The sequence below is a fragment of the Chiloscyllium plagiosum genome, unplaced genomic scaffold (assembly GCF_037043375.1).
Source record: "Chiloscyllium plagiosum isolate Xiang-an unplaced genomic scaffold, Cpla_swu_hap1 HiC_scaffold_5, whole genome shotgun sequence".
NCBI classification, from domain to species: domain Eukaryota; kingdom Metazoa; phylum Chordata; class Chondrichthyes; order Orectolobiformes; family Hemiscylliidae; genus Chiloscyllium; species Chiloscyllium plagiosum.
Window position 1 is genome coordinate 96,062,816 of NW_028270143.1, and position 14,921 is coordinate 96,077,736.

Genomic DNA, 14,921 nt, shown 5'->3' on the forward strand with positions numbered 1-14,921 from the left:
GCCCTCCAGTCCAGGCAGCATCCTGGTTAACCTTCTCTGAACCCTCTCCAAAGCATCCACATCTTTCCTATAATAGGGCGACCAAAACTGGAAGCAGTATTCCAAGTGCGGTCTAACCAAAGTTTTATAGAGCTGCAACAAGATCTCACGACTCAAACTCAATCCCCCTGTTAATGAAAGCCAAAACACCATATGCTTTCTTAACAACCTCTGCTCAAAAACAAACCCTGAGACAGAGAGAGGGAGCAAGGCAGGCAGAGCGAGGAAAAAGGGAATGTCCAAACACTCAGGGCCCCAGAGGAGAGGCAATGAATCAATTAACTGAATAATAAATTATCTGAATGAAATAGTGCCCACCCATCTCGTTCAGACAAACTAGATTTCGCAATATTGCTTGCAGTTAAAAGCAACTAATTAGTGTGCATGAAAGTCACACATTTAAAACAAGTCTATGAAACATTTTACTTCAAATTAATTGGACAATAACTTTCAAAACACTAATGAACTGAATGCATACGATTCAGATAATAAATCAACTAGAATGCTGGCACGTTTAGTCTGCATTCAGATACTGAAAAAAAACCTATGCAGCATGCATCAGAAATGTATTTATTGCTACTTCTTTGACCTAATCTAAAATTTAAAACCATAAAGCCTTTACTTCAATCTGACCCTTAGTTCCCACACTCTCGTCCTCATTTAGGGCCTGTTAATCCAGAGAGTCAGGTAGTGTTCTGGGGCACCCAGATTCAAGTCACACCACAGGTAATGGAATTTGAGTTCGATGAAAATCTGGCATTAGGAGTCCACAAATCTGTTGTTCAATGTCAGAAAAAAATGCTAGCCTAGCAAGTGACACCCTCATCCAGTGAACGATTTTAAAAATTAAATCATGTTAGTGCTAAGCACAACTGTTTTCAATTAATACAAAAAATAAGCCCACCATGCTTGGAGATCAGACAAATTAGGCATTTTGAATCAACATGTTCGCTATGTGTTTTGGACAGATGGGGATTGAACCCTGATCCAATGGAAAGGAGTTAGCACTGCATCATCAACAACCCAAAAGGTCAATGTCAGTAGTGGGACTTTGAATCCATACTCCTGGAAAAGGATGATTCACCAGGCTTCAACAAGGCAAGAGTTACATTTGTCAAAACTGGCACTCAGACAACTTGACAAGACGGCAGTTAAGGTTCTGCAAGATGTGAATCTAGATGATTGGATTCAGTCTAGAGTACACCATTAAACAATGTGTCCCCAACTCAAACAAAAGGTGCATGCTCGGCTGAAGAGGAGGAAAGGTGTGGGATGTGTTGGGCAGAGAAGTTAGGTTTAAGCAGAATCTTAGAACAAAAGGAAAAGTAGTAAATAGTTTAGGAAAGGAATTCTAGAGAAGAGGCCCTGGACATAAAACTATATGGCTGCAGTGCATACTATCTATAGGAATATGTTTTTCAGCAAAGCTCTATAGTCACTTCATCAATACTGCCCACACTCACCACTGAACAAAAGCTGAATGAGAAGACCATTTTTCTCTTCATGCTGACTGGGCAGCTACAGTCATTCTTTAATTATCAGGAAGCCAAAGTTCTGGAACTCCTTATCCATCAGTGTAATGTTGAAAGATTAAATTGTACTCTCTCTGAACATTAATGTAATGTAATGTTAAAGGGTTAACCTGTGCTGTCCTGGGTGGGGGCAACATTCATGCAGGAATGAGGATGACTCACTTAAATGTGGCCAGCCATTTACTACTACTCTCCTGCTATTATCAAGTTAAACTCTCATTCAGTCCCTTCCATTCAGAAATGTTTTCATGGCCATCCCCCAAAGCCAGGACATATCACACCTACATTGTCTTAGGGAACCAAGTCAGGAAATCATTTATACAATGATTCCTCAGGATTAGGGCATTTACATTTATCGCAGAGGATGACTTCACCCGAACATTGTACCTGGGGTAACATGTGGTTATTTGGGGGCAGGGGAGTAGCCCTGTAAGCATTGCCAACTGAACTATATAAAGGGGATGCATTTTCTTTGTTCGGGGCCTCTTTGACTTAAGTTGCATGCCTGTGAAGAGTGTCTTGGGGTCACCCAGCTTGTACAGGTTTTAATAAACTAACTGCTTGCAGAAGCTGTGTGTGCAAATTGCATCTCGTGTGTAAAACCTTGGGAAAAGAACTTAACATCAGTACTGTTAAGAGTACCATCACCACATACATTGCAACAGTTCAAAAAAGCAGCCCAAGACCTTCAAAGAAAACTAGGCAAGCAAAATAAAATTACAACTGTGCCAGCAATATTTATACTCCATAAGCTAAAGCAAAATTATTGAAAACACAATCAGGAAACAGGAAGCAATTCAACCTTGCATTCAGCAGCTAAAGAATTAGCTAAAGAACAAGGGCAAATTAGCTTACCCTAAAAAGTTAGAGAAGACTTTCATGGCAATGGAGTATGCAATGTGTTAAAAGTTCAGTTGAAAGGGTGAATAGATAGCGAGTGCAAAATGTCAAACAACCCAACACAAAGACTTGACGGTCAACAGAATTGTTAGAGTGTACAGATCTTGATGCTGAGGCTAAAAATGCCAATTTCACTATTTACTCCACAGTACTACTGCATTCGATGTTTAATATCCAAATCATTGACAAACTCATCAGATAAAGCCCAGAACATGAACAGGACAGAGCTAACAACTCTTCATTTGCAGTGAGAGAGTGAAAATAACACTGAGGAAGAAATGAGTGAGTGAAATCAGAGGAAAAGACAAAAGGATAGAAGGGGAAAAAAAAAGCAGAAAGACAAACTAAAAGAAAACCAGTAAAAGAGGAGAAAAGGAAAACAGCATAGAACATTTTGGGGGAGTTGCATGCAATTTCTTCTCTCGCACTGAAAAGATGTTAACCTCTGGAAATTATAATGAACATTTGCTAGAATTATCAGAAATAAGGATGGTCAGTTTGGGGAATGGGATCTGTTTTTAGTGGAAAGAGAAAGCTGTAATGGAATAAGTTTTCAAAATTATGAAGGCTTTAAAAAGGATATTTATTACAGAACTAGTTGCTTGGTTGAAGTGCCAAAAATGACCACAGAAACAAGAGTATGGGCACACAGTAGCCACGGTGATACTGAGCAAATCTTGCTGTAATGTTAGGTAGTGTAAAACATTTAAAAAAGCTCATGAATAACTTGCTATGAATAACAAACCTTTACTGGAACCATCAACTCGTAGTCGGATGTTGCCTGGTGTGGGGGATTTTAGCTACGAAAAAAGGTTGGACAGACTAGTTTACTTTTCACTGGAGTGGAAGAAATTGATGGGCGACCTGATACAAGCTGAGAAGACTGGGAATGGCATGGATAGTGTGAAAAGTAGGAGACTTTTTCCCAGGGTGGAGAGGGGGCAATTTCTAAGGGAAAAAGTGAGGACTGCAGATACTGGAGATCAGAGCTTAAAAATGTGTTGCTGAAAAAAGCGCAGCAGGTCAGGCAGCATCAAAGGAATAGGAGAATCAATGTTTCGGGCATAAGCCCTTCTTCAGGAATGAGGAGGGTGTGCCAAGCAGGCTAAGATAAAAGGTAGGGAGGAGGGACTTGGGGGAGGGATGTTGGGAATACGATAGGTGGAAGGAGGTGAAGGTGAGGGCGATAGGCCGGAGAGGGGGTGGGGCCGGAGAGGTCGGGAAGAAGATTGCAGGTCAAGAAGGCGGTGCAGAGTCGGAGGGTTGGGACTGAGAAAAGGTGGGGGGAGGGGAAATGAGAAAGCTGGAGAAATCTGCACTCATCCCTTGTGATTGGAGGGTTCCTAGGCAGAAGAAGATGAGGCGCTCTTCCTCCAGGCGTTGTGTTGCCATGGTCTGGCGATGGAGGCGGCCAAGGACCTGCATGTCCTTGGCGGAGTGGAAGGGGGAGTTAAAGTGTTCAGCCACGGGTCGGTTGGTGCAAGTGTCCCAGAGGTGTTCTCTGAAACGTTCCGCAAGTAGGCGACCTGTCTACCCAATGTATAGGAGGCCACATCGGGTGCAGCGGATGCAGTAAATGGTGTGTGTGTGGAGGTGCAGGTGAATTTCTGACAGATATGGAAGGATCCCTTGGGGCCTTGGAGGGAAGTGTCCACCTGGACACTGCGTGCTGGCCTCTTACCCACCCTCGATCTCTTCATAGCCAACTGCCGCCGCGACATTGACTGCCTCAACCTGTCCACCCTTCTCAGCCACTCCAACCTCTCACCCTCGCAATGTGCAGCCCTCCACTCCAACCCCAACCTCACCATCAAACCGGCAGACAAGGGAGGCATGGTGGTAGCTTGGCACACCGATCTTTATATTGCTGAGGCTAAACGCCAGCTCGCGGACACCTCCTCCTACTGCCCCCTTTACCATGACTCCACCTCCCACTACCAAACCATCATCTCCCAGACCATCCATAACCTCATCACCTCAGGGGATCTCCCATCCACCGCCTCCAACCTCAGTCCCACAACCCCGCACCACCAGTTTCTACCTCCTACCCAAAATCCACAAACCTGACTGCCCCGGCCGACCCATTTTCTCAGCCTGCTCCTGCCCCACCAAACTCATCTCTGCATACCTTGACCCGGTCCTGTCCCCCTTAGTCCAAGAACTCCCCACCTACGTTCGGGACACCACCCACGCCCTCCACCTCCTCCATGATTTTCGCTTCCCTGGCCCCCAACGCCTTATCTTCACCATGGACATCCAGTCCCTATACACCTCCATCCCCACCACGAAGGCCTCAAAGCCCTCCACTTCTTCCTTTCCCGCCGAACCAACCAGTACCCTTCCACTGACACTCTTCTTCAACTGACTGAACTGGTCCTCACCCTGAGCAACTTCTCTTTCCAATCCTCCCACTTCCTCCAAACCAAAGGAGTAGCCATGGACACCAGCATGCCTGCCTCTTTTTTGGATATGTGAAACAGTCCATCTTCCGCAGCTACACTGTTTCCTCTGCTACATCGATGACTGTATCGACGCTACCTCGTGCTCCCACGAGGAGGTTGAACAGTTCATCCACTTTACTAACACCTTCCACCCCGACCTGAAATTTACCTGAACCGTCTCAGACTCCTCTTTCTCCTTCCCCTTCCTAGATCTCTCCATTTCTATCTCGGACGACCAACTCAACATGGACATTTACCATTAACCGACTGACTCCCACAGCTACCTAGATTACACCACCTCCCACCCTGCCCCCTGTAAAAAAGCCAACCCATATTCCCAATTCCTTTGCCTTCGCTGCATCTGCTCCCAGGAGGACCAATTCCAATATCGAATAATCCAGATGGCCTCCTTCTTCAACGACCGCAATTTCCCCTCAGACGTGGTTGACGATGCTCTCCACCACATCTCCTCCACTTCCTGGTCCTCGCCCTTAAACCCCACCCCTCCAATAGCCACCAGGACAGAACCCCACTGGTCCTCACCTACCACCCCCACCTCCAGATACATCGTATCATCCTTCGTCATTTCCACCACCTTCAAACAGACACCACCACCAACGATATATTTCCCTCCCTACCCCTATCAGCGTTCCAGAAAGACCACTCCCTCCGTGACTCCCTCGTCAGATCCACACCCCCCACCAACCCAATCTCCACTCCCGGCACCTTCCCCTGCAACCGCAAGAAATGCAAAACGTGCACCCACACCACCCCCCCTCACTTCCCTCCAAGGCCCCAAGGGATCCTTCCATATCCGTCAGAAATTCACCTGCACCTCCATACACACCATTTACTGCATCCACTGCGGCCTCCTATACATTGGGGAGACAGGCCGCCTACTTACGGAAAGTTTCAGAGAACACCTCTGGGACACCTGCACCAACCAACCCAACCACCCCGTGGCTGAACACTAACTCCCCCTCCCACTCCGCCAAGGACATGCAGGTCCTTGGCCTCCTCCATCGCCAGACCATGGCAACACGACACCTGGAGGAGGAGCGCCTCATCTTCCGCCTAGGAACCCTCCAACCACAAGGGACGAATGCAGATTTCTCCAGCTTTCTCATTTCCCCTCCCCCGACCTTTTCTCAGTCCCAACCCTCAGGCTCAGCACCCCCTTCTTGACCTGCAATCGTCTTCCCGACCTCTCCGGCCCCACCCTTTCTCCGGCCTATTGCCCTCACCTTAACCTCCTTCCACCTATCGTATTCCCAACATCCTTCCCCCAAGTCCCCCCTCCCTACCTTTTATCTTAGCCTGCTTGGTACACCCTCATTCTTGAAGAATGGCTTATGCCCAAAACGTCGATTCTCCTGTTCCTTTGATGCTGCTTGACCTGCTGCGCTTTTCCAGCAACACATTGTTAAGCTCAATTTCTAAGGGACGCAGGTTCAAGGTATCGGGAGGAAAGAAGTTTAAAAGAGATGTGCGAAGCTCATTTTTCACACAAAGGGTGTCGACTACCTGGAACATGCTGCCAGAGGTGATGGTAGAAGCGGACAATAGTAGCATTCAAGAAACATCTGGACAAATAATATGAGAATAGAGGGAATGGATCCTGTAAGTGAAGAAAGTTTTAGTATGGAAGGGCAAAACGTGTTAGTTCAGGCTTAGAGGGTCAAAGGGTCCTGTGCTGCATTCTTCTGTTTTCTTAAATTTATTCATACTGACTACTTCTCGATATCCTGCTTATTTACTGCTGCAAACACATATGGACTTCAGACAAGAGTAGATTCACACTCAACTGCAATGATCGCCTTGATCAATGCATGAAGGGCACACGAAGCAGATTAATATGGTTCTGTACAGCAGCTTGTGCCCCTATCATCAGGAGGCAGAAGTTGTTAGAGAAGAGCCAAGTTTCACTTGATGGTTCCATTTAACCATTATGTCTCCTTCCTATCGGAAAGATGCTGTGAAACATGAAAGGGTTCAGAAAATATTTACAAGGATGTTGCCAGGGTTGGAGGATTTGAGCTACAGGGAGAGGATGAATAGGCTGGCGCTGTTTTCCTTGGAGAATTGGAGGCGGAGGGGTGACCTTATAGAGGTTTATAAAATCATGAGGGGCATGGATAGGGTAAATAGACAAAGTCTTTGCCCTGGGCTGAGGGAGCCCAGAACAGAGGACATACGCTTCAGTGAGAAGGGAAAGATATAAAAGAGCTGCAAGAGGAAGGGTTTAAGCAGGATATGGACCAAGTGTTGGCAAATGGGACTAGATTAGGTTGGGATATCTAGTCAGCATGGATGAGTTGGACTGAAGGGTCTGTTTCCAATCTGTACATTTCTATGACTCATCTGAACTTGGAAATACTGCATACCTTTGCTTAAAAATTTCAGTTTTAATACTCACGCTGTATGTGAATAAGCTGCTTTGGCATCTTGAACTCCCCACTGTAGACAGATTCATAGTAGGCAATATTGCTTTCTGCCTCTGGGACAGGAATAACCATGTTATCCCGCTTCTCTCCATAAACCTGTTGTGCTGAAATTGCCCGCTGGAGATGGTGCTCCTGAAAAAGGGTGAAGAAAAATTTATTAATGCATAGCAATACTTGTTAATGAGATATCAATTCTGGGACAACAGCACCTTTCAAACCAAAACTTGTATTGGCTCATAAAGTCAGGCTTTTATTGGCAATTATGCAATATATCCTATAACACCTCACATCTGCGGAATCTGTTTAACTATAAATCAGATCCGATACAGTAAATCAATAAAACAAATCTCCAAGCCACTATGGGGGTGGAGTTTATTAAATGGGGATCAGGGGAAAAAAAACCTGTCAAATTCTGGAACATTTCCTTAATCTCTCACTACATAAGTGAACAGGACTGCAATTTGTCTAGTGACAAGGAAAGTGCATCCAATATCAGTTAAATTCGATCCCCCACCGGCACTGCAAAAGAGTAAAATGATTTTCCAAATCTTTTTCAATGCAAGGAATTGGGTCCTTCAGAGATACAATATCATGAAAAACTTTACACTCTATCCAAGTGACAATATTCAGTTGGAAGCACCAGAATCCCCCAGTGATTGCATATGCAAATGAAATATTCCACATGGAGGAGGTGACCAAACAATAATCTTGAATGGGAATGATCAATATTCTCTGCCATAATAGATACTGTTAAATTCAACTGTTGAATCCTTCCAATTTCTAGACACCCAGAAGTAATATTAGATCAGACATATTTGAACATTTTTCAGCTGAGCCACTACCTGGCAAGCAAAAGGCTGACAATCTTGAAATGTAATTAAGCCAAATACTTTTGATATTTAACGTTCTCAAAAATTCAAAATATTACAGAAAGTTACAGAAATTACTTCAGATAATTACATACTTAGACAATACACTTATAACATATACTAAATGTTTAGCAAGCATTGGTTCTTAGACATCCTACGCAGTGTTGTTTGTTTGTAATGCAATTATTTTTGGAAGGTTTACATTTTCATGCAAAGTGGGAACTGAGTATTAATTGGATATTTAAGTACGATTTTCTTCTACAGAGTTAAACTCAGATTACTAAATTGGTGCATCACTACATGGAAAAGTTAATATGGTTTTAACTTGCCTTCACTTTGCTCAAACAACAAACTCAAGCACCTGGCAACAACATCTACAAAGGTGCACAGAACAAATTTAAAAGATGTACTGAGGGTCTTAATTCAAGAGAAATAAATATGCATCACTACAGCTGCCAGTCATTTTGCTTATGTCAACTTTAAACACTTCAAATCAGGACAGAAATAGTATTTAAAAAGTCATTTTGCAGAATATATTGGCAAAGCAGTGCACGATTTCTGTAACATGTCAAACTGAAACAAAGTTGGTTAATAACATTACAAAGTGGAACTTGGCCATTCGATTTATATTTACTCTCTTCTAGGTAAACACAAGGTGATGCAGGACTTTTTTCAACTTGGGGTTTGGGGAAGTCAGTCACCCACTTGCAATGCACAAGGTGGTTTCACAGTGTCCGCCATAAGTAAAATTCTGGCTACTGTACATTCCTGAGCCGCTCAGTGAATGGCAGCAATGTCTTTGCACCCTTATAGAAGGCGACAAGAGCTGTAAAAAAAAAAAAATCTGCACAATCTAACTCCGAAGAACTAAAAGGAGTCAGGAATACCATAACCTTTTTCAATGATTGCCTGATAGCCATTTAGCAGACTTAGTTAAATGAGAGATAGTGGTACAGTGGTACTGTGCTAGCACTATTAATCCAGGAGCAGAGGCCATTGCTTTGGAGTAAAGGTTTAAAATGCAATGGGTAGATTTTAAATTCAATGAATGTACTCTGGCATACAAAACTCATTTCAGTAATGGAGTACACAATGGCCATCAACTGCTGTGAAAATCCACCTGGTTCACTCGTACCTTTTAGGGAGTGAAATCGATCATCCTTACTTGGTCTTATCTATATTTGATTCCAGACCCACAATAATGTGGTTGCCTCTTAACTGTCTCCTAAAATGATGTCACAAATCATTCAGTTCTCAGTTGAAGCGCAACTAGGGATGGGCAACAAAATACTGGACTGCAAGCAATGCTATGAAAGAATTTTGAAAAGACCAATTTTATTCGATCTTTTCTGTTTCCAGGCAGCATTAATTATTCTGTCCTCCTCCAGACATCTTGTATTTCTTTATTGCTTCCTTTGATTAAGCATCAATTCTCATAATTCAACCTTTTCTGATTTTCACCCAATCAGACCATTTTTGCTCTTCCTGCACCCATCACCACCCCCACCTCTCTTCACATGCAATAAGACCATTATACAGGAGCAGAATTAGGCCACTTGGCCCATCATGTCTGCCCCACCAATTGATCAGGGCTGATATGGATCTTGACACCATTCTCCTGGCTTCTCCTTGTAACTTTTGATCCCCTTAAATCAAGAACTTATCCATCTGTCTTAAATACATTCAACAACTTAGCCTCCACAGCCTTCTGTGGCAACGTGCTCCAAAAGATTCACCACCCTCTGGCTGAAGAAATTCCTCATCTCCATTCTGAAAGGGTTTCACCCTCGGGTCCTAGTTTCTTCTAGAAGCGGAAACAGCTTCTCCATGTTGTTTCTAGCCAGGCCTCTCGTTATTCTCCAAGTTTCATTTCTCCACTCCCACCACCCCCATTCTTGTAAACTAAGAGTAGAGACCCAGAATCCTCTGCTCAAAAGACAGAACCCAGATCCCTAGGATCAGTCTTGTAAATCACCTCTGGACACCCCTCCAATGCCAGCACACTAACTTAAATAGGAGTCCCAAAACTGCTTTCAATATTCCAAATGTGGTCTGACCAGACCCTTATATAGCCTCAGCAGTACATCAGTGCTTCTGTATTCTCGCCCTCACAAAATGAATGCTAAGATTGCATTTGCCTTCCTAACTGCCAAGTGTACCTGCATATAAGCCTTAAGAAAATCCTGAAAGTCCCATTGTGATTTAGATTTCCGAAGCCAATTTAGAAAACAGTCCTCTCCTCAATTCTTCCTTCAAGAGTGCACAACCACATGCTCTCACATTGTATGCCATCTGCTGCCACTTTGCTTCTCTCCTAGTTAATATTAACCTTGAAGGTGTTGACAATGGAGCTGTTTACTCTCACCAGTCACTTTTGGTTCCATTGAATAATTTAACATATCAAGTTGGACAGCTATTGCAAATTGTGTTAAGAAACAGTTATTTATTTCACCTGGAAGAGTGACCAGTGTCCATGATTATTGGACTGATTAACATTTTTGTCCTGCAGCTCCATTTATTTTCTGGAAACACGTCCAATTCCTTCTGCAGCCTATCCACTTCCTCAACAAGACACCTATCTTGCTGTTACCTACAAACTCAGAAACAAGGCCCTGAGTTCCTGCTTCCTGATCGTTAATGCACAACTTGGAAATATTATGCACTTTTGAGGAGAATAGTGCAGAACCTCAGAAGGGCATAAGTAGGTTGATGCAATGACCAGACAATTGGCAGATGAAATGTAATGCAGTGAAGATCTGATTCATTTTGACAGGAAGGACACTAGACAGAATAAGATAAAGGATACAATTCCAAATGGCACATAGGAGCTGAGAGATACAAGTCATTGAACGTGGCAGGACCAGGTCAGAGAGCATTTATGAAATAATACAGCGCCCTAGCTTCACAACAAGGCCTACACCATCACCCATCTTTAGTATCCTCTGCAAACTTAGCAACAATGTAGTCAGTTCCTTTGACCAGATTATTAATATGTCACTTGGAAGAGTTGTGGTCCCAATACTGAACCCCACTAATTACTGGCAGTCATCCTGAAAGAGATCCCTTTATCCCCACTCTCTACCTTCAGCCTATCAGCCAATCCTCTATCCATGACATCACTTTGCCCCTAACACCATGGGCTCTGATTGACAAGGTGCTGAATAGGTGTCTCCTCAAAGGGCTTTCAGAATTAAAATAAATCTCACTCACTGGCTCTCCATTTTCTAACTTGCTCATTACTTCATAAGAATTCCAACAGATTTGTCAGGTCTAACCTCCCCTTGATGAAGCTGTGCTTAATCAAACTTATTTTGCTATGCACTTCAAGATATTTTGCAATCCCATCCTTAATAACAGACTCTAAAATCTTAGTGTGGTCAGGCTAGCTGACCTATAGTTTCCAGTCTTCTGCCACCCTTCTTTCCTAAACAAGGGTGTTAAGTTAGCTATTTTCAAGCGTCCTCACTCCACTGATTCTTGAATGATTACTAATGCCTCCACAATCTGTTATCTTTAGAACCTCAGGGTAGTCCATCTAGTCCAGGTGATATATGCAACTTCAGACATCTCAGCTCCTCAGTATCTTTACTTCAGTGATAGCCACTACAATCTTGCAATCTTCTTTCGTATTACTAACTAGCTTACTCCCAGTAATATTACGTTCAGCTGTTGTCATCCTCTGCAGGTTTTGAAAGGCATCCCAATCCTCTCACTTCACACTAAATGTCACCATATTATGCTGTCCCCCGACGTCCCTAATCAGCCACTGTTGCCTCATTCTCCTCTTAATATGTTTCATCCTTGGGATGATCTTCTGTGCTTCCCAAATTATTCCCGAAACTCCCGTTATGAAGGGACTATTTCTGTGGGCTACACGGTGGCACAGTGGTTAGCACTGCTGCCTCACAGCGCCAGAGACCCGGGTTCAATTCCCACCTCAGGCGATTGACTGTGTGGAGTTTGCACATTCTCCCCGTGTCTGCGTGGGTTTCCCCCGGGTGCTCCGGTTTCCTCCCACAGTCCAAAAATGTGCAGATTAAGTGAATTGGCTATGCTAAATTGCCTGTAGTGTTAGGTGAAGGGGTAAATGTAGGGGAATGGGTCTGGGTGGGTTGTGCTTCAGGAGGTCGGTGTGGGCTTGTTGGGCCGAAGGGCCTGTTTCCACACTAAGTAATCTAATCTAATCAAATCAAATCATGCCTTTATGACTCTAAGCTCCCATCCAATCAATGCTAGCTCTCATATCTTTGTAGTTATAGTCAATTTTAATAGCCCCTTAATCAAACTTGCCTCAAGCTTGCTAGCTGTCAGAGTCTTATAAATAAGCTGGTAGTGCCATCTAGGTGGTTATCATGGAAGGATAAAAAAGGAGAGAATGACATATTAAAGGGTTAATTTGCTGTACTGACCTGCAGGAAAGGGGATATTCTGAGGCTCGATGGGAGCCCTTGACTTACAAGTAGATTGTAAGGAATTTACATTCCCATCCCTTGCCATTCAGAGCTACTTACATTGCCTAGTTATTTAGAGTGAAAGAACTGCATCATCCCCCTATTCAAAATCAGTAAGAACATTGCAGCTGGAATTTTGACTACTCCCTATAGTTTTAAAAAAACGATTCACAACAAATTTGACCATTAAGGGATGATTTACATTGTTTCTGTTTCTGGAAATGATGCGTCACTGTATGGTGTCTTGAGTGGCATGTGATTGTGGGGTAATGGCTGGGGGTTGTCTTGTGGGCATAACTGACTGTGATGTAAAGATTTTGTATACAAGGGAGAACTGTTCCTTTGTTCAGAAAGACCTCTCGACACGCTTCACAAGCGTGGTGAAGAGTGTTAAGAGTTTTTCCACAGCTTGTACCATATTTACTTAATAAAGTTTGGTTGTTGTTCACAGAAGTTGGCATATTGCAGTTGCATCAAATCACTAAGAATTTCAGGAAAAAAAAACTTACTAACTTTTTAAAAACTTGCATAAAAAGATTTTGTATAAAAGGACTTTCCTTTGTTTAGAGAGATCCCTTGACATGGCTTCGCAAGCATTATGAAGTGTGTTAAAGCATTTCACCAGAAAACTCGTTAATGTACTGTGCTTAATAAAATTTTGGTTGTTCACAGAAATTGGCATCTGCAGTTGTGTCAAGTATGTAAGAATCTCAGGAAAAAACCCTAACAATTGCAATATTACCAAATCTGCATTTGCCTGTTCCCTAGTGAGCTCGACCATGACCTGCTTCAAAAAGCCTTTCAGAGACATTCCAGAAATTCCTTTTCCTGGGATCCCCTAACCTGATTTTCCCAGTCTACCTGCATATTGAAGTCCACCGTGATTAATGTACTAGTACCTTACTTCCATGCCTTTTCTATTTTGAGCCCATATCCTCATTACTACTCAGAGGCCTATACGCAATTCCCACGAGTCCATTTTACCTTTGCAGTTCCTCAACTCTATCCACATAGATTCTGCAACTGCAGACCCTATATTGCTTCTTGCTATTTTAATTTCTTATTAAGGTGGCAACCCCACTATTTTGAGCCATGATCCCCTTGCAGTCAAGTCTGTGCGATGCCCAAAACATGCCAATTTCAAATCTGTGCTAAGGCTCATTAATCTTGTTTTGTATACGGTCTGCATTTAAATATAACACCCTCATATCTGTCCTCGCATCTGCACTAAGTTAAGATTTGTGCCCCTTTCCCATTGTTTGCCCTATTACTTCCTCCCTCTGGAATCTTTAGTAACCTTTCCCAAGCCCTCCTCCCCTTTAACATTTTCACAATTTTCCATGCAATTGAACTCACACCCCGACTCTGTAGTTTAAAGTCCCATCTATAGCCCAAGGTGCAAGAATCATCAGGATTCAGATGGAGCCCATCCCAGTGGAACAGCTCACTTTTCCCAGTACTAATGCCAAATGTCCCATGAATTCAAACCAATTCTTCCACACCAATCTTTACCTCTAATCTTGTTGACTCTATACCAATTAGCTCGTAGCTCAGGTAGTAATCCTGAGCTTACCAGAGCAGATAGGGACATAGTTTGGGGACTGGATGGATTAAGGGGATAATAAAACCAAATACAGAGAAACAGAAGATGGGGGAATGAATAGGAATAATTCAAATTTGAAGTGCTCCAAAAAACTACTCTCACAGCAGCAATGGCCTCTTAGCAACAATGACCAGGGAAGATGCTCGAGGTCTACATTGTGCAAGGATGGTTATTGTGGCTGAAACTGGGGAAAACTAAAAGTAGAACAGATAGTACTTTCATACACTTTCCACTTGCATCCTTTGTACAAACTTAATAACTTTTGAGCAAAATTAAGTAAAATTGGATAATTATATACTGCTTCAACTCATGCAGAAACAGCAAAATAAATACATACCGAAATTTATTTTTCCATCTGTTGCAAAATAGTTCAGCAAATGCATGACTTGTTCAACACTTGAGACTACCTTCATTGGTAGAAAGGATGGTTCTTTTATTTGCCATCTTTGCAATTTACTTGGTAGAACCTAAGTCAGTGTTTGACTAAGCAATATGCTCTCATTAAGAGGGAAGCAAAGCTGCTCAGTTAAATGCCAGAAATTCAACTTTAGAATCATGAATGTCCGTTTGTTATTTCGCTCACTGGTCAAAGTAAATATATTTGAATTAATTAGCTAGAATTCCAACATTTCCCATTTGAAT

The 14,921-nt window shown here is 43.0% G+C and overlaps 1 protein-coding gene across 4 annotated transcripts in view; it reads right to left on the reverse strand.

Moving 5' to 3' along the window:
• LOC122550081 (enhancer of polycomb homolog 1-like) overlaps positions 1 to 14,921 on the reverse strand; it is a 251,768-nt gene that overhangs the window by 69,396 nt on the left and 167,451 nt on the right. For all 4 annotated transcript variants that reach the window (XR_015757257.1, XM_043690607.2, XM_087987520.1 and 1 more), the window contains one exon: positions 7,329 to 7,488. Coding sequence is in view for 3 of the 4 variants with exons in the window: in XM_043690607.2 (XP_043546542.2) it covers positions 7,329 to 7,488 (160 nt within the window). In the remaining variant the exon portion in view is untranslated. The remainder of the gene's footprint in view (positions 1 to 7,328; positions 7,489 to 14,921) is intronic.